Raw genomic sequence first — 18,943 nt, 5'->3', positions numbered from 1 at the left:
CAGACAACAGTTGTCATCTTTCCCTGAATATCTTACTTCCTTTAGGAGGGAAACCCTGTGCTGAAGTCTAAATTTGGTTCAGACATGTACACGCTGTCAGTAGACTGCAGGGGTGCTGATGCATTCAAGTCTTGAATATTTCAGCCACTCAAACTGTGCGGCACCCAAGCAGAACTAAGCACCACATCCTCTCACTTATACGAGCCGTGCTACAGTAACTTTTGACAAGCACAGAGTCTGTTTATTCAGAGCAGCTGAAATGTAAGACAGTAGTCTGGTCCTCTGTGTCTGTGAAGAAAATCAGGTACCTATTTTAAGCAGCGTTTTTGAAAACTAACAGCAGGGATAAATCACTTTGTCTGATGACATAATGCCCCCTATCATTTCCCACAGAAATATTTATTGATGAGTTGCGAGTTAAGCGTAGTGTTAGGTTTTAGCAAATCAACCCATTTGTTTTTGCAATACACTGAGACACTCTTTGTACATGAAACCCATAAGTAAACCTTACCTTTTAATAATAATGTCACTTATGGGTTTCATATGCCTGTATGTGTCATGGTTGTTATGTTTTCAGGATTGCATTAGGTCACAACTCTGGAGTTTGTGTATTTGTGTGGGGAGCTGGCTTTAAAAATGGAAAACCTGCCACTAATTCTTCATTTTATTTATTTTTCTCTCTCCCATCTATAGTTTGTACTTGTAGCAACCGTGATAAATGGTGTTTGTGTGTGCTGAGGCACAATTGTGTATCAGGACCTGATGAATGCACAGGGTTTAGATGATAATAAAAGCAACAGCTGTACAAAATAGTGCCATCCAATACAACAGTACTTCAGACTGCAGCCATAACACATTCGCTTCGATTCAGTCGCAATAAAACTGACCTTTACCCATAAATACTACATTCACAAATATATTTTATTCTATCACATTGTACTTGTGTAGCTCTTATTCCATCCACCCCCTGTATCTATGTGAGGTAAGTGAAAGAAAATTGTGCTTACTCACATGCTTTTGATGTTTCTGCCTTTTCTAAGGGCCATTGCCATTTTGCATCACTGACAGTCTCCATATTTTTTTTTCTTTTTGCAGCCTATCAAAATGTGCACTTACTATTCTGTATCCCTTGTCAACCTATGTCAGTCTGTCTGTCTGTCCACCACTTTGGTCCAGACTGAAATATCTCAACAACTATTGGATGAATGGCCGTGAAATTAATGATCCACACTGGGGTGAAGCCTCCTGACTCTGGTGATTCCCTGACTTTACCTCTAGTGCCACCACGAAGTTGACAATTAAAAAAAAAAAAAAGAAGAAATATCTCGACTATCAATTGGATTGCCATGAAATTTGGCAAATTTTGCCATGTTCCTATCAGGATGGAGTGAAATAACTTTGGTGATCCCCTGGCTTTTTCTCTTGCATCATCATCAGGCAAAAAAATACATTTGTCCAATGCTGTGCTTTATGAAAATTTACCTGCAGAACTAATGACATTCCCACCATCCTTAGATGTTCTTTGTATAAAGTACTAATTGGCAAACTATAACTTAAACTACGATAGTTAACATGCTAAAATGTTAGCATTTATTTCAAGTGTAGAGTCACAGAGCCGCTAACGCTCTTGTTCTCTAAACTGATTTCTGCCTGTTCCACATAATTCCACATAAACTGTATCATCAAAAGGCAACACTTGGACCATGCATGGTAACATTTATTCCAGACATGCAAAATGTACACCACAGAGATGAAAACTGACACGTACAATTATACTGCCAAAGAAAAACAGTAATATATAGAAATGAAGTGAAGGTTTGAACTGTTTTACTGACAGAGCAGTGCTTATAGGCTGGACAGTTGACTCCTGACCACCAGTTGCAGAGATGGGAAATTTGCATGTTAGGGAATAACACTAGTGCAGTTGCCTATACTTGGTGTCATCTATAGACGTGAGGTTGCCATTTGGCAGCAATGTAATGTAACATCTTTTCTTTAATTTGGTAGTGAACATGAGGGATCTTTGGATTTTGCTGCTTTCAGATGTTTGGATAAAGAACATGATTTTTATGTACAACTCTGAATTGGAATGGAGTCAGCATTAACCCATTTAGCACAAAAACATTGTGCTATAGAGTGTTAATACTTGACAGACTGCAGTTGTTCAGCCTTATGTTGATGATGTTCAGATTAAAACTTGGTAGATCACTTTAGCTGCATAGTCTGATAAATTTAATTTCTCATCAGTCATAATAAGCTGGTGTTTCTCTTATTTCACTTGTACGAAGCCCTTAAGCAAAGAACAATTGGAACTCAACACACGGCATCACTTTTTTTTTTTATCACTTTAAAGGGACTCTGTCCAAATAGTTCCTGATTTAGATTACACAAGTAAAAAAAAAAGCATTAATGCCCAAAGAAAAGCTGTGGCCTTAAATGACGCTACATGGTCTTACAGCGATGTTACCTGTGCTTGTAGCATAAGCCTGTTATGTGTCAATACAACAGCCCTGTGTATCCACAAGGGACTTACAGTGACTTCTCTCTGATAAAGTGACGAATACAGACAATCTGTCGTGCTTGGATTTTAAATAAAGATTCTTTAAATGCTTTTTGTTACTCAGTCAAACTCATAGGCCTGCTCGTTTACAAAAAATAAATATGTGTCAGCCGGTTCGGCGCATAGCATGCGTACATATTGCATATATATTTTCCCATATAAATACATTTCATACCATACCAATAAGGAGCAGAAAAATCATTCGGTGAAACAATGGTATTTAACAGTCAATGTATAACAATGTAAGAATGGAAATAGGGAAATGGGGAGCGATGGTGTAGAAAGGTAGTAAAAGGGGAAATGTAAAACGGAGTTGAAAGGTACAAGATGAAGGTACAGAGACAAAACTGAAGGACAGCAGCCACTTAGGTCATGATGTGAAAGGAAAAGTAGGAATTCAAAGCTGGTGGGAGGTTTTGCGTGGGTTTCTGTCTCTGCTAGAGCAAAGCAAGGTTCAAGAGATAGAAACAGAAAAGGAATCTGTTAGATCACAGTCCTCACACATTCTACAGTAGCTGGACTCACACAATGTACACAAATCACTCTTCCATGTGCAAACCTGTTAGCCTCTCTGACTCCTTCATAATAAAAGAGACAACTAATAACAGTCAAAACGAAGGCAGAATTTTGGTTATCTACATTCAGGCATGCAGTTGGTCTCAATTTTTTTTTAGTTCAAAAAAATTATAATAAATAACAAAAATTAAAAAATGTGTTCCCTGCCCCCTTTTTCACAAACCCTTGAATATCCACTGATAATCCAAGTGCTGACAAAGCCGCCATTGTGACAGTCTTAACAAACCCAGCACCACATGGCATACAAACATTATTATAAAATGTACATCTATATCTATATTTCAGATATATTTGTAGCTGTATATGCTTTGAATGCAAGAGGTTCAGTAAGGAATATATGAGGATTATATGCAGCTGTCCAAAGTTTGAAGTCTAAACCCAGAATCTGTTTTGCAAAGGAGCCCCATCCCAGACATAGAAAAAGTCTATTGGTCACTCTCTCCTCATGTGTAGATCATTTTCTTCATGTAAAGAAGTCCATTATTCCAAAAAGAAACATTAATCAGTTCTCCTGACCGCGTACACATCTGCTTTTCTTTTTCCTCTGTTTTAACCTGAACAGTTGTATGTCAGGTATTTGGTTATTTTTGACAAGCAAATGTTACTGGATTCTAGTGCATGCATCTCTGAATAATTTTTTTTCACTTGTTTACTTGCTGCAGTACCTACTCTCATGAGTTGCCTATTTTTTTATTTATTTTTTCGCTTTCTGAGGGTGGTCATGTGTAATTACAATATAGCATAAAGTTCAGAATTGTATTTGTTTTTTTTCTTTTTTTTCTTTTTTTTTGGAATGGGCTTTTATTTCTCGTTGCATCCGTGGTTTGGCTTTCACGGTTTCTCAGAGTTTTGTTTTGCCCCTCTCAGGTCCTCCATGTCAGTGGCTTACTGTAAAACAGAGAAGAGGAAAGGAATGGCATCGTCATAGAGATTCAGGTCAGACACAATGACAAATTCACCATCAAATTCTTTATAAGGTTTTGACTGGTGAAGCTCCAGTGTGGAGGGCTTTGAGCACTAGGGTAGCCGCCTTTGCTGCACTGTCAGCCCACTACAGTCACTGCAGTGCTAAATCAATTTGCACACACACACGCACACAAACACGGCTTGAAAATGTGCTGAGTTTGGACATAGAAATACACACATCTCAATGCTGGTGCGGTAGTGTCATATATCACCCCGTAATCGTAATGCAGTAGGTATTCTTTGTTGTCGAACAGTTGTTGTTAAAGCCCCGTGTGTGTCTGTGAGCGTACACATACACACATATCATACATCATTATCAAGTGATATCCCTATGCATATTCATAAGCTATACTGTAAGAATACTGCTAGATGTCAATTAGCCTGCAACAAATGCCAAAGACACGTTAAGACGATCCTAAACGTCATTTAGTCGGCATCATTGTATCTTCAAGATTTGTCCTGCTTGTCTTTATTTGTGTACCTGAGACTGAGACGTAGACTATGATGATGACCACTCCCAGAACGATGGAGACAATACTGAGCAGACGTGCCAGTCGACCCAGCCTCCTGGCCCCATCCATATCCCCCGCCTGGAGGCTGTTTCTGGACTGGAGACAAAAGCACACGGTATTACCAAGAGGAACATTTTGATGATAATGTTAATAAGTAAGGCATATATGATGAATGTTGCATATCATCAAATATAGAATGTGATTTCCTGCTAACCCCTTTGTTTGACGGTCCATGTTTGAGGGTTTAGCATCACAGAAAATCCCAAGGAGATACAATGTATACCAAACAGCAGTTTTTATGAAGGATTTGAAGGAATCCAATGCATTCACAATCACTCAACTCAAATGTTGTACCCTTTTCATTCCTCTCACCACAACAAGGAAACCATTAGGGCGGACATATTAACCTTCATGTTCCTGACTTCATTCATAATGTTGTTAACGTTGACATTCGAAGGAAATCAAATTTAGCTGCAGGTGGAGAAATAAGTCAGAGAGCACTAAGAGTGAGCTTCACTTCAATGAGAAACAGAATCCATATTTCCATGACGGACCATCTCAACGGAATCAGCAGTAACCATATTGAAACTTAAAATATTTATCAGGTGGTTTTTCATTAATCCACAGCTGAGTTATTTTAAAAGTTACAGGACACGAATGCAGTGCAGTAGTGTTGACTTGTGTACTGGGTGCTGTGGAGTCTCGTCAGGTAAAATGCCAACAATAATTTATACCCAGCTGTGAACTGTGAAATTGTCTATTTCAGATTGGGATTGATGGAAGGATGTGACTTGCAGAGCCAATTGGATGGAGTACGTGAGTACATGAGTGCAGTGGAGTGAAGGGATATATCAACTTAATGTTGTATGTATATTGCTTTTTCTAGAATGCAGATATAGAGACAGGATGATTCGTGTATATGTGTGAGGCATGATGGATGAGGATCCCCAGTTCTTTGTGCATTGCTTTCATGGGTTAGATTCCCCACAGCAAACAGCAAACAGTTGATATCACTATTGTCTCATCAGCTTTGTTTTGTCTGTAATTTGATCTTCAGTTTAGTTTGTTTTTAATGTGCAAAACTCTCCGACACATGTCACATACAGGCACACTGAACTCACGAAATAGCATAACAATTGAGACATTAAAAAAACATGAGCGCATATCATTTTCAGTGCACAAAACCAACTAACCTGCTGGTAAATATACTGACACACACACGCACACACACACACACACACACACACACACACACACACACACACACACACACACACAATGATTGCAAAGTATGCATGTGATGTATGCAGGTGCTGCTCTATGATAGTGTGTCTACAATTGCAATGCTACCTGGTTTCATCAAGTTCAAGCTGTCAACCCAGAGGACATCCAGCTGAAGGCAGGCCAGTGTTTGAAGACACACTGACAAACTCATTGCTCATTGACAGAAGTGAGGCTGAAGGTAACTATTTTTTTATTTTTATTATCAATTTATCTTTCAGCTATTTTATTTTATAGATTCATCACTTAGTCTATAAAATGTCTGAAAATAGTAAAAACAAATCTTTAACACGAACCTAGAACCAAAGGTGACGTGTCCATGTTTCTTATCTTTGAGTAGCTGGAACCAGAGAATGTTTGGTGACTGGTGGCAACATTCTTAATGATTAATGGATGATCATATTATTTTTTATTTAGAATAGTGAACACTGGAGAGTCAGAAAAACATTGCCTGGTCAATGAATGTCACTTCCTGCTGTCTCACACTAGTTTTGTGACTCCATTGCATTGGTTATATGATGGTGATGTAAAAGAACTATTGAGTGCTCAAAACAAACCACCGACTCAGACATTGCAAGAGGCTTTTGCCTATGGCACACCATATGACAAAGAAAGTTAGATAACGGCTGCAACTTAAATCTGCAAAGACATGGCCCCAATCTAAACAGTTGAGAAACGGTATATGTACCGTTATCTGAATATGAAATGACCTACACTATATCTGGATATGATATTTTGGCCATATTGCACATCCCTATTTGCATGGCGCTCATCAAGCCACTTGATAATGTACATTTGAATATCACAGAACTGTAACTGGCTGAGTTTTTTAATGAGATAATGCACCATGGCACAAGCTTAAAACAGCGTCAGAATAAAACTGTGCGCTCAAGGTTATACTGTAGGCTGTCCACTCACTAGATTTCACTCCAGAGCTACTTGTGGGTAAATGCACATTTACTAGATTGTGTGAAGCACTGAAGTCAGCCTCCCTGTGGGCTGGTTTTAACTACTTTTTGGGTCCATGCCCTGATAAACTCAGACTGTCGAGAGGTCAGACTCAGGGGGAAAATAGTATTAGAAAAGTGTCACTAATACTCTGAGTTAAACTGAGAGCTACAGCAAAGACAGAAGGTGAAGAAATCACATGTAAAAAAGCTTATACTCTACATCCAGATGCAATAAGACGATAGCTTTGCACTTGTGATGGAAACATCTATTAGTTTTTAAGGCGGATGAAAGCTTTAGGAGCTGTCTGTGGTGCTGAATGTGTCTTTTTAAACCAGAGGCTACAGTCTGCGCAGTACGGCAGGAAATGGATCTCCGCCTCCACTTATTGAATTACACCGCTACATCTTTGTAGGACAGTTTTCCCATAAAGATAGAGTGATATTACTAAACCTAGTCTGAAATTAATTTAAATATATTAAGGACAGAATATGGCCCATCAAAAGCAGCTCAGCAGTAGAAAGTCATCTTTTTCTAATGATTTACCTCTTACACTCACCCTCAATGACTCAAAATTACCCAAGATGAAACAGAGAGAGAGGTATAATAAGAAAGGATGTTACATGCAGGGAAGATGAGGTGAAACACTACTTTGTTTTTCTTTTTTCTTTATTTCTTTTTGTTCCTCTGTAAGTTTTGTATTGTTAAAAAAAAAAACAATGCCGAGATGGAAGGGTAAACTCTGAGTAACAGCATCACATCACAACTGATTTAAAAAAAAAAAAAAAAAAATCCAAAACACTGTATATTTAATCAATACGTCAGTATGTTGTGTGTCTTCTTGCCTCTCTCAGTCAATCAATACTAAGGGTATAGAGCTGGGGTTGCCTCAGTTTGAGATAAGATTACACTGCAGAGAGAAAGAGAGACAAAGAGAGAGAGAGCCCTCCCTTTATCCTCCCTGATCTGCTACTAGTTACTTCATCCTCTTGCTCCCTTGAGCGCCTCTGTCTGCAGGCTGTCTCTGGTGTACTTGGTTCAGGTGGGTGGGGACAGTGCAGCCCTAGGGTGTTCACTGAAGCTGGTGCTGCTGCCTGGGGAACCACTTTTAAACAGCAGTAAATACGCAATCTCGTTTGCGAACACAGTGTATCATTTAAAATTATGTGTAAACTTCCTGTGTTCCACAGTTTTTACAGATTGTAAAACATATGGTAGGTAGTCTGTTTTTCGCTGGGAATATTAATACGTTGAATATTCATTTAAGATGTATACCCAAAATAGACTCACCAAGCATTATTAGGAACACCTGTACACCAGTTTGTTGTAGCAGTGCAATGCATAAAATCCTGCAGATACAGGTCAGGAGCTTTACTCAATGTTAACATCAAAGTGTGGCATGATTGTTGGCACCAGACAGGCTGGTTTGAATATTTCTGACACTGCTGATCTCCTGGGATTTTCAGAGTCTCTAGAGTTTTTACTCAGAATGGTGTGAAGAACAAAACACATCCAGTGAGCAGCAGCTGCTTTGTTGATGAGAGAGGTCAGAGGAGAGTGGCCATACTGGTTGGATATGAAAGAGAAGCTACGGTACCTCAGATAACAACTCTTTACAACTTGAAGTGGATGAGCTACAACAGCAGAAGATCATGTCAGGTTCCACTCCCGCCATCCAAGAACACGAATCTGAGGCTGCAGTGGACTCAGCCTCACCAAAACTGGACAATTGAAGACTGGAAAAAACATAGCCTGGTTTAATGAGTCTGGATTTCTGCTGAGGCAGCAGATGGTAGAGTCAGAATTTGGCATCAACAGCATGAATTCGTCGATCCAACCTGCGTTGTGTCAACAGTCCAGGCTGCTGGTGGCGGTGTAATTTGGAAGGGAATGTCTTCTTAGCAGACGTTTGGCCCCTTAATACCAATCAATTCATGGTTTGAATGTCACAGCCTATGTGAGCACTGTCACTGTGCTTCCCTTTATGGCCACAATTAACCATCTTCTAATGGCTATTTCCAGCACAATAATGCACAGTGTAATGAAGCAAAAGACAATGAAAATGAGAATGAGTTCAGTGTACTTAAGTGGCCTCCCCAGTCGCTGGATCTGAATCCAGTAGAAAATCTGCAATAGTCCAGCAGTGTGTGTTTGTGTATTTTGGAGGAGTGGCTTTGGAGGGATGCCTGAGGGGAGGGGGTGTGATTTTTTTTGATTGGATACTTTCATAGTTCGGCTAAGTCATGCTACTATCTCCAGGATTACCTACTCAGCTTTAACTGTTTGTTAAACAGTGAACATTCTCTTCAATGTCAGATGTAGTGTTTGTCATGTAGTATCTCTTGGATCTTTTTCTAAGTTTGGCTAATTAAATTCAGTTAATGTAATTCATTCAGTAGGCTTTAATTCATGTTACTTCAGAAGCATAATAATACCATTGAAAGACAATGATAAGAAATTCATTTGACAATTTAATTGGAGGGGTAAGTCAGAATAAAAACCTGATTAAAAATTTCAAGGGCTCTGGTACAATTTCAATGTGACTTGAACGACAAAAGCTAAACCAATGCACATGTCAATGTGGACAGGCTTCAGCTTCTTACTTCCAGGACTGCAATGTGAAGCAATGGTACAAACACAGTCCCACTGGAGCCTTTATTGATCTGGACTCGCATCACACAGAAAAGCAACACTGGCACCTAAAATCAATGTAAGCCCCTACAGAAAAAACTGCCTATTTAGGCTGCTTAGAGAAAACGTTTAATAAAAAATAATGGTAGGTTTAAAAAAAAGAAAAGAAAAAAAAGATAATGTTTTCCATCCATCATGAAAAAAGAAAAAAAAAGAAGAAGAAATAAGGGCCAGCATTCTTGATTAATATATCCAATGTTTGATGTTCGCCTCAAGGGCTCCAAGAGATTTAGTGTACATGTGTGTGAGTGTGTGCGTGTGTGGTTAGTGGGAGGGACCTTTGCTTGGCTGATGAATGTCTATATTGATTCACAGTGAGAGTAAGCCTGATCATATTTGTTTTCTGAATGGGAAATTCTACCCTCAAAGTGTCTTGTCCAGTGTTCATTGTCCTACCACACACGCACACACACACACACACCCACACACACACACCCACACACACACACACACACACACACACACACACACACACACACACTACTCTCCCTAGTTCATGAGTCCAGCAGAGCAAGGTGGAGGCTAGTAAGTCAGTAAGTGCTCCCTTTCTCTCTTGTCATTAATAATGGATAGCCAGCAGCAGCCTGGTGGAGAGGGACAGTGTACATCCAGGAGCTAGTGTGTAGCTATGTCTGTCAGATTGACCTTTTTCATCAAATAAAAATGGTTTATTTGCAATCACACCCATTATTTCCTGTGAAACATTCCTTTTTTTGTTCTTCACTCTTTTTCATTTTATTTGGCCCTTTTAAAATGTATTTGATGTGTAATTTTGATATGTGTTTACTTGTTAACTTGAAAATCTTAATTTAGAAAAGCTTTTCAAAATTCAGGACTGTGGATAATTCAAACTTAACCCAGCACATGACTGTTGGTCAGTCTCTTAGTATGTTTGTTTAAACCACTTAGTGTCTGTTTGGGTGTAAGGAACATCAGAGCCTCTAGGGGCCGCTAGCAGGGCTTTTAGACTCAGTCTTGTTACACTTCAGTCTCCATTAAAGTTGCAAACTACTCAATGCGCTCAGATGATCAAATCTGTCAGACCCATGATGGCACGGCTCTCATTCTTGGAGCTATAAAATGCATTCTAGCTGCTGGTGCAGCTCATAAATTTCAACAGTATTTATATCTTGGTTAGTTTGTGAACTGGAAACACAGTTCAAATAGGCTGTGCTAACGTGCGAAAGTGTTAGCACCACAAAAACATGAGGCCATAATGGTATGTTCCATTTCATTTTTATATCATGTGGCACGGCACCAATAAGTGAATTCCTATCACATAAGATTATTTAGATCATCTAGGGTCAAGTTTCACAATGTGGTTCATAGCACAATAGTACAATACACAATGCTGATATTAGGACTGTGTTTGCCAAAACAAAATGAGATTATCACTCTACAGGATATCTAGAACATGCAGGCTGTCCTGTCCAGAATGGGGCAAATACATTTGTAAATAGGTATTGATAGGACACAAGAGAAGGAAACTCTAATTACCAATCAGGTAAAGGTTTGTTCAGATCCATCAGAGGATTTAGAATACAACAACAGTCCATTTACAACATTAAATGCATACAGTTCCTTGCTACTACGGTGTGATGTAAATGTGATGAAGCAAACAATGAAAATAAAAATCTGAGTCAGTCTACAGCCATGCTAGCTTCCATTTGACTCTGTATTTAGGCACCATGGTGCTTTGAGCTAAAAGCTAACATGCTCACAGTGACAATGCTAACATTTTGATGTTTGTCACTGGAGTGTGTCATTGTCAGTTAATGGTAAATATTTTAGATTTTCATTAAGTAATTCAAAAAAATAATATTTTCCCTCTATACTGCACGTTCACAGGAATAATCCTAATGCTTCCTTAACAAGGAAGGAGTGCAGAAAAGTGATTAGAAATGTGTGTTATAAATTACTGTAATAACAATGCTAATTAAAAGAAAACTGCACTGAACATGTAGTAATAAATACATATTTTGTCACAATACAATTAATGTTTCAATGTTAAATTAAAGCTCCTTTTATAGGATTTTAAGATTTCTGCAAGCTCCTAGTGCTACATATCATAAAAGCCCCTATATGGCTGAAGGTACCCTTCCTCGTAGGTGCTCTAAAGTCATCACTTGTATCCACAAAATGACAGTGTTAGCTTTCCATATATCCAATTTCAATCCACCATTGAATGATAATATCATTACTTGCACTTGCACTTGCAAATAATAAATAATTCTGTTTTCTATTTTAATATGAGCAGTTTCTGGTTTTCTGGCTTTAGGACTGTGATAGGCTTCATATAATTGGAAACAGCCATATGAAGTGCTCTCCCACTATGTCTGCAATATTAGATTGCTAATAAGAAGACATTTACCTACACACACACACACACACATTCACACACATACACAGTCATCCATCCAGCGCAGCATTGCAAGTCCATATTTCACAGGCAAATCTGCCGAGCGTGCAATAATGCTCCTGCAGTTTGGGCCTTCCCATTACGGGGATAAGCTGGTGAGGGCAGTAAAAACCTATTACCCCTGCCTCTCCAATCCCCATAATTGACAGCACATCTTCTGTGTTTGCCAGCCACAAGCCTTCCCCAACAGAGCATCTGTCCGAGATCTGCGGTGGCAGCCAGCTGGAAGTTAGCTTTTAGGTGGTCCTGCTGATGGAAGTGGTGGTGTATGATGATGGATGTAGCTACTTGGTGGTCCTGTTGTTAGCAGTGTGCCGTGTGCCAGTACAGAAAGATGCTGACTCTTTTACAAGGCTAAATGAAGCCTTAACAGATTTGACTTGAATTACAGTTAATTTTGGTCTTTTGCAGGATAAAATTAAAACTGTCGTGATGTCTTGTGTTTCATGCCTGTACATTAGTAATCACTGTTACAATTCCATTCTTTGTTTGCTGATTTTCCTGCTGTAATGCCTCATAAATTTGGTTTAAATTCTGTGTATGCTGCAATTCAGAAAAGGGTGATTTTTTTTTTATTGTGGACATAAATAGTGTGAAGATTATGTCACCGCCACCATAAGAAGATCACATGGTAGTATCAAATTGTTCAGGTTGGTTCTAAGTCAGATGTGAGCAACAACAAATCTCATATTAATTGACTTTTTGGACCACTCCAAGGCAGCAGAACAAGCTGACACAAAGACTCACATGCTATCACCTCATCAGGTTGTAATGCTGAACATGTTAACATTATTAGTGTTACTTTGAAGTCCTGTGTGTAAACCTGATGAATTCGAACATTCATGTCTCTTTTATGTATTCTCCAACTTATCAGGGAACTATCCGGCTCCGGCTCTTGAGCTGCTAAACTCTGCACTGTGTTCGCTAGATGCTAACTTAGTCTGTCAGCTGTCTGGTGCTGGGCAGGTAGTGCACAGTGAGAGCTTTTTTTTTTTCAGATTAGCTTCTTGCTGAAAACAGGGATGATGAGAGTGGAGTTGAAAGCCGAAAAACCAAAACACTGATTCAAAACTAAACAGGCACTACACCCATCAGCCAAAAACATTAAAACCATTTAGCATTTCATTTCAAACGACAGTTTATGTTAAAAAAAAAAGCAAGTTCCTCGTCTTTTTTCCTCCGCTTACAGTTTCCTGGAGTCTGGGCTGTTTCCTCTAACCTCCTCACATTAATACCATCTCAGCAGCAGTTGAGCAGTTTCTTTTTTTTCTATTCAACTTTCCAGAAGTATCCATTTCACATGGGCGAGGAGAGTATTAGCACTTAGTAGTGATCTTGCACTCCAGGGCTGTATCGTGTGGTAGCAACCACATTACTTTTGATTCATTTGTTCACAGCAAGTGTAAACCTCTGTTTTCCTGCTCTGACTCACTTGCACTTATCTGACATCACCCTGGTATCTGATTCAATTCTTTTCTAATCCAGTGATAGGAACTACTTTATGGCCATTTGCTGTCTCTCACACTCATCTGCCCCTGTAGCGAATTATGTTTTGATCTTCTTTGCGAGCCACGTATTCCCTTTCCATACCCCCAAGGAAAGAAAGAGGATGTTGATCGCTGCCACAGAGCTGGCTAACTGCTGCAATCTGCCCTCTGCAGAGAAACTAAATTGACTTCTCTCGCCTTCTATCGAGTTAGTGGCCAGCTCCAGTTTCTCCCTCCTTCACTCTTCTTTCTTCTGCCCTCTGTCAAAGTCTCTCTCTCTCTTTCACTCACTCACACTCACTCACACACACACACACACACACACACACACACACAAACGTTCGCGGTCTCTGAGCCATTAGCGAGTGGCTGACTTGTGAATGTCAGTGGGCTCATGATGATGGCTGGGTGAAGTACAGGCTGTCTCGTGGACACTGCCTGATATTCCCTTTGGTGTGTAGGAGTGATATTACAGAACTAATGGCTTTACTGCATTGCCTTTGCCTTGTTTCTCTGTAGATCTGACTTTTGGCTGCTGTACAGTGTCAGAAGTAAAGTGTGCTGAAAAACACAAATGGCTGTGTCAGTAGCAACTAAGCTGCTATCAGCCAACAGGAGTTAAAATCCTGACACAACGGAGTTACTACTGATGGCACTAAAAGACTCCTGCTAGAATACTGCCAGACATTACTGCAGAGGTCTGTCAAAAGCCTTATTTATCTGTACCACTCAGGCACAGCCGATTGCCTTCTCTGCTGTTGTTTCCTGGCTGTACATAGTGGTAGCTCAGGCAGAGGTCGCACATAACGAGACTCTGTGTTTGGCTTTGTTGGGGTTGTTAGAGAAGTTGATGATCCAGGTGATTTTTCACCTGAATCTGTAGCTCACAGACTTTACTGTGTTTGCAGTTATCTGTGTTAAAAACAAAGGAGGAGAGAATGGTCAGGGAAGTGGAGGTCCAAATAATATTTTGCAGGTTACAACTTATTTGCCAGTTTTGATTGTGAGTTTTCTTTGGCTTTGGATTAATGTAATAACAAATTCAAAAGTTCAGGATTTCTGACCTGCCAGTCTTCGACAGAGTCGTGATCTGTAACGGTATCTGAATGTATGTCTGTGCAACAATCCATGAGATTTTTCCAGAACACGTGAACCATTTGCATTTGATGATCTTATCCTATCAAACCCTGACGGAGTCAATCAAGATGGAGGAGTGGGAGTGGGACTATGGACATACTGACATAGTGAAGTACAGTGCTGGTAAGCTGACGCGGATCAGTCATGCCACACTCTGTCTTCTACAGCTTTTGTAGGAGCTTCTTCTTGCAGGAGGTTTTGTTTCATCAACTTGCACCGGTGTAATTTGAGGAGGGAATGTGGAGCTGTTAAACTGAGCGTACAGGCCAGAATGTCAAATTTTGTTAGTGTCTTCAGCTTTGCTGCAATATCACTGGCAGATGACATAAGTTGTAAGTTATAATTAACAGTATGTGTGTGCCAAAGTGAAATGAGGGTCACCATAAATGAGGTATAGCCTCCTTTATCAAAGCTGCACAGTAACTGTAGTTTTTTTTTTTGTGCCATTTTCAATAAATGTTGAAAACAAAAAAAAAGAATTTCTCTGCTCGTTCACACGTGACCTTCACATCATGTCTGTATTTATCGCTCGGATATCTGGGACGTTCTCTAAATTTTTAAGATACAAGCTCTAACTGCCTTCAATAACAAGTCCCCCATTTTTACTGCAGACCTCTCACCACTGCAGAGGGTGACAACAACAAAGTGTCAGTTTTCCGTTTGGACTCAACATGGATGTTTTTGGGCTCATGTGGAGAGTCTTCATGATCCATAGTTGATTTGAAAGTAATGTTGTAAACCCACTGAGGAATATGTCCCTGGAAGACATTCAGTAAATGGAGAGTACAGTAGCAGCGTACTGAGCATCTGCGGCTGCCTGATGTGAGAGAGTGAAAGGATTAATCACCTGTCAGCGCCTCCACGCCGGAACAACCGGCAGCTGAGTGGCAGCAACAGACCTGAGATCCTTTAAAGCCGCGGCACTGAGAAAGCTGATGATGCACTGAGGCGTGTGTGTGTGTGTGTGTGTGTGTGTGTGTGTGTGTGTGTGTGTGTGTGTATGTATATGCGTGTGCCAGCAAACCCTGATATTCATGAGTTTATCAGAAATCATAGAGCCAACTGCACCGCACTTACTACAGTTACAGAGGTGAAGACATCAATTGTCTTTCAATGAAATGAGCAACATCTGGATGAATCTTAGGATATTTGTATTCAGAAAAGACATTGTCCTGAAATGAACTGAAACAACGTTTCTTTTGAGATTTGCGCACGCAACTGCATGTGAGGGCTGGGAACAGCTTTCATAACTGTTTCCCTCTAAATGTTTCAATAAATGCAGCCCCCAGAGGAAGAAATGAGATGTTTACACTGGACTGGTGCAGACAGACACCATTTACACGGCACGGACAATAAAAAGGAAAGATGCAATTTTCAGAGGGTCCAACTGTTGAGACAGATAAAGCAAATGATTCAGCGACTATTTTGATAATCAGTGAATCATTCATCGTAATTGATCCAATACCAAAACCAAATATTTGCTGATCCCAGCTTCTCAAATATAAGCATTTGCTCCCTTTGTGTCCTTTTTATATTATTGTAAATCAAATACCCTTGAATTGTCCTCCTGCACTCTGTTAACTTGTGATGGACAGCTTAGATTCAGGATGAATATTCCTCTCCCACGCAGTTTGACAACCATCCATCAGACTAAATATCACCCTCACTTCCTTCAAATATCAAAAATGACATGTAGACAAGCAGATAAAACCATACGAGATTACTGGGGAAATAATGTAGCCTAGTTTTGGGTGCTGTCTTGCCTTATTTGTCTTGCCAGTTACAAACATTTCTGGACCAGATTATGTTATTGTCAAACATATTTTCAAATTGTGACACTTATAATAATAATAATGCTCATCAAAGATATTATATGAATATCCCTCTTTATTAGGATAGGTTTATGAAGTTTGAATTTACAGACTTAAATAAATACAAAGAACAGTTTTCTCCTGGTTTCTCCATAGACTGACAGCTACTTATTTCTCAGTGTCAACGCTGAGATGATGGTTTTCGTCGATCAACAAGCATGTGGTCTATCCATCACATTCACCACCTACATTTACTTTTCCATCCTTACCTCTTACAGTTTTTGCTAGTTATTTGGTAGTTTTTGGTGATCCAGTAAAGTGATACTCACCATGATGGAGTACACCAGAGCGACGATGCTGACGGGCCACACGGGGCAGAAGCAGGACATGATGACGAGGATGAGATAATCCTTGGGCATCGGGGTCTCCTGCACGGCAGCGTTGCCGGTGGAGGAGCGGCTCAGACTGGCCTTGGACGGGGAGAGGGGGGCGGCGGCGGCCAGCTGCCCGACGGAGCCCGATCTCACAGCCACGCTGTGGCCGTTCTGGTCGGCCTCCAGGGCCTTGTCGCTGCCCATGTTGACCGTGAAGGAGGTGGACATCTTCATCCCATTCCCTCCAGGCTCGGTGGTCACCGCCAGCAGTTTCTCCGTCTCCTGGGAGTCCGCATGCTGAGCGCCTCCTCCACCCTCACCCAAGTTAGACTTCTGGAAGTCGGTGTCCGTGTTGATGGCCATGTTCAACTCTCACTTATAACGGATTGTATCAGAAAGGGAATTTTTGTAAAACTGCTTTAAAATGTATTACAAGTCAGCAGCCGGAATTCCATAATAGGCCACAACTGAATGCAAGTTTGTACAACTAAGCTGTCGAGCTGGGAATCAAATTAGACTGAACAACCAGGAGTGTGATCACCAGCCGAGGTGTGGCGGATGGATGAAAATGAGATTATCTGAAAGGTGATGTGCTCCGAAAGCTCGGATGTAATGGCTCAACCCCCCTGAAAGAAATGAATAAAATCTGAGAGGAAATGTAAGCAGATTCCTCTACATTATCATTCTTCCTTTTCAATCACTTTCCTTCAGCCTCCTTCACATTCGCCGTTTGACTCATTTCCAACGCGTATCAGCTCAGAAAACCTCCCCCTCCTCTCTGATACATCCAAAGCAGTCAGAGGAGCTCCTGCTGCCCGTCTTGATCCAGTCCCACCACTTTCCTTTAAGTCTGTCTGTTCATGGAAAAGTAGCCGGAACGTTTTGCTTTCCTTTTCCAAAGAAAGGAGAATGAAGGTGAGACGTCTCTCTCTCAGCAGACTCCACAATGAGCCACTTTCTCCTCCTCTCCCCCACTGTCTCAACGCTGCAGCAGCACAGCCACTCTACTCAACTTGGGACCACCGTCAAGCGCCCAGATGTAAACAAAACACTTCCGGTGATGAAGCACAAAATAAAAGCTTCATTTGCCAACAAGGGGCTTTTGAATATACAGTAAGTGACAATAATTAACCTGAATTAAATTAAATAGCAATAATAATAATAATGTAGTCACAGTTGTTCTCAGGGACTTTGCTGTAGGGTCTCTGAAATAACCTTTAATAGGAAATCAGTGGACTCAGTGTCCTGGATTACAAGGTTTATATATATATATATATATATGTGTGTGTGTGTGTGTGTGTGTGTGTGTGTGTGTGTGTCTGTGTGTGTGTGTGTGTGTGTGTTTAAATTTGTATTATTATATTATTATTCATATGCTATTATAGTACCCTAGTTTTGTAGTAAGTGGCATAAATAAATAAATACACTGAACCCCAAATAACTCCCAGTGTAAACTATGTGAATGCTTTTGTTCTCTGAACAAAAGCATTTGCCAAATGAATACAGTATATAGAAGAGTGAATCATTAAAACATTAGTTTAAAAACAGTAACAGTAAAAGCACAGTGTAGAGATCATACAACTTCATTCATTTCCTTCCTACCAAAATTTGACATTGCTATGTTTTTCTTTTGAATCCACGTTCTTCATACTTCCGGCACGACACTGGCCCCCCTGACGCTATCTTGACGCATCTCGTGTCGGAGCAGGGCAGTCTGGCGATGAGCGCCCTCCCTCCCCCCTTTCCCTCTCCTCCTCCCCCCTTTCTTCTCCTCTTCTCAACATCAGCACCAGTGGTTTATGCAGGAAAGCCAGCGGCGGATTGTGCTGCTATGCAGAATTTACTGTAGCCGTCTGTTTTAGTCCGGCACGAGGTTTCCAGCGGCACAACAAGACGTCATAAATCAACTCTTTCTAAGTCAATTTTCTAAATCGCACTGAGGGGATTCAGGTGTGCAAATTTATCAAATGTTTCTCTGAATCAGAAAATATAACAATGCCTATAATTCCTCTGAGATAAATTGCACATGATCTCTGATAAGCGCTGTATTGAAAGTCCACGGGGTTTCTTTTATTTACTTGCCTCAGCTCAGGAAACACTAAGAGCTGCATTAGAATAGGTAGTTGTAATGGGCTGGTCGCTGGCTTTAATGTTTTATCACGATTTTTTTTTTCTTAGATC

General features: G+C 40.3%; 1 protein-coding gene across 1 annotated transcript; it reads right to left on the bottom strand.

The window, feature by feature from the left end:
* Positions 1-3,807: 3,807 nt before the first annotated feature.
* trarg1a (trafficking regulator of GLUT4 (SLC2A4) 1a) lies at positions 3,808-17,731 on the bottom strand. The gene is made up of 3 exons (XM_023424067.2): positions 16,718-17,731; positions 4,584-4,710; positions 3,808-4,024 (listed from the first exon to the last, which is right to left on the bottom strand). Exons 1-3 carry the CDS (start codon positions 17,123-17,125, stop codon positions 4,014-4,016), a joined length of 546 nt encoding a protein of 181 aa, XP_023279835.1. The 5' UTR covers positions 17,126-17,731; the 3' UTR covers positions 3,808-4,013.
* Between the last annotated feature and the right edge of the window lie 1,212 nt (positions 17,732-18,943).

The sequence above is a fragment of the Seriola lalandi genome, unplaced genomic scaffold, assembly GCF_002814215.2.
Source record: "Seriola lalandi dorsalis isolate HSWRI2012SDOR001 ecotype SW California unplaced genomic scaffold, Sedor1 jcf7180002054703, whole genome shotgun sequence".
NCBI classification, from domain to species: domain Eukaryota; kingdom Metazoa; phylum Chordata; class Actinopteri; order Carangiformes; family Carangidae; genus Seriola; species Seriola lalandi.
The sequence above is the reverse complement of the archived record's forward strand: the minus strand, read 5'-3'. Positions and strand labels throughout refer to the sequence as shown.

Coding starts and splice junctions, on each gene's coding strand:
- trarg1a (XM_023424067.2), bottom strand. CDS start 17,125: ATGGCCATCAACACGGACACCGACTTCCAGAAGTCTAACTTGGGTGAG. Junction 4,711..16,717: donor CTCTGGTGTACTCCATCATG/GTGAGTATCACT, acceptor TTTTGTCTCCAG/TCCAGAAACAGCCTCCAGGC.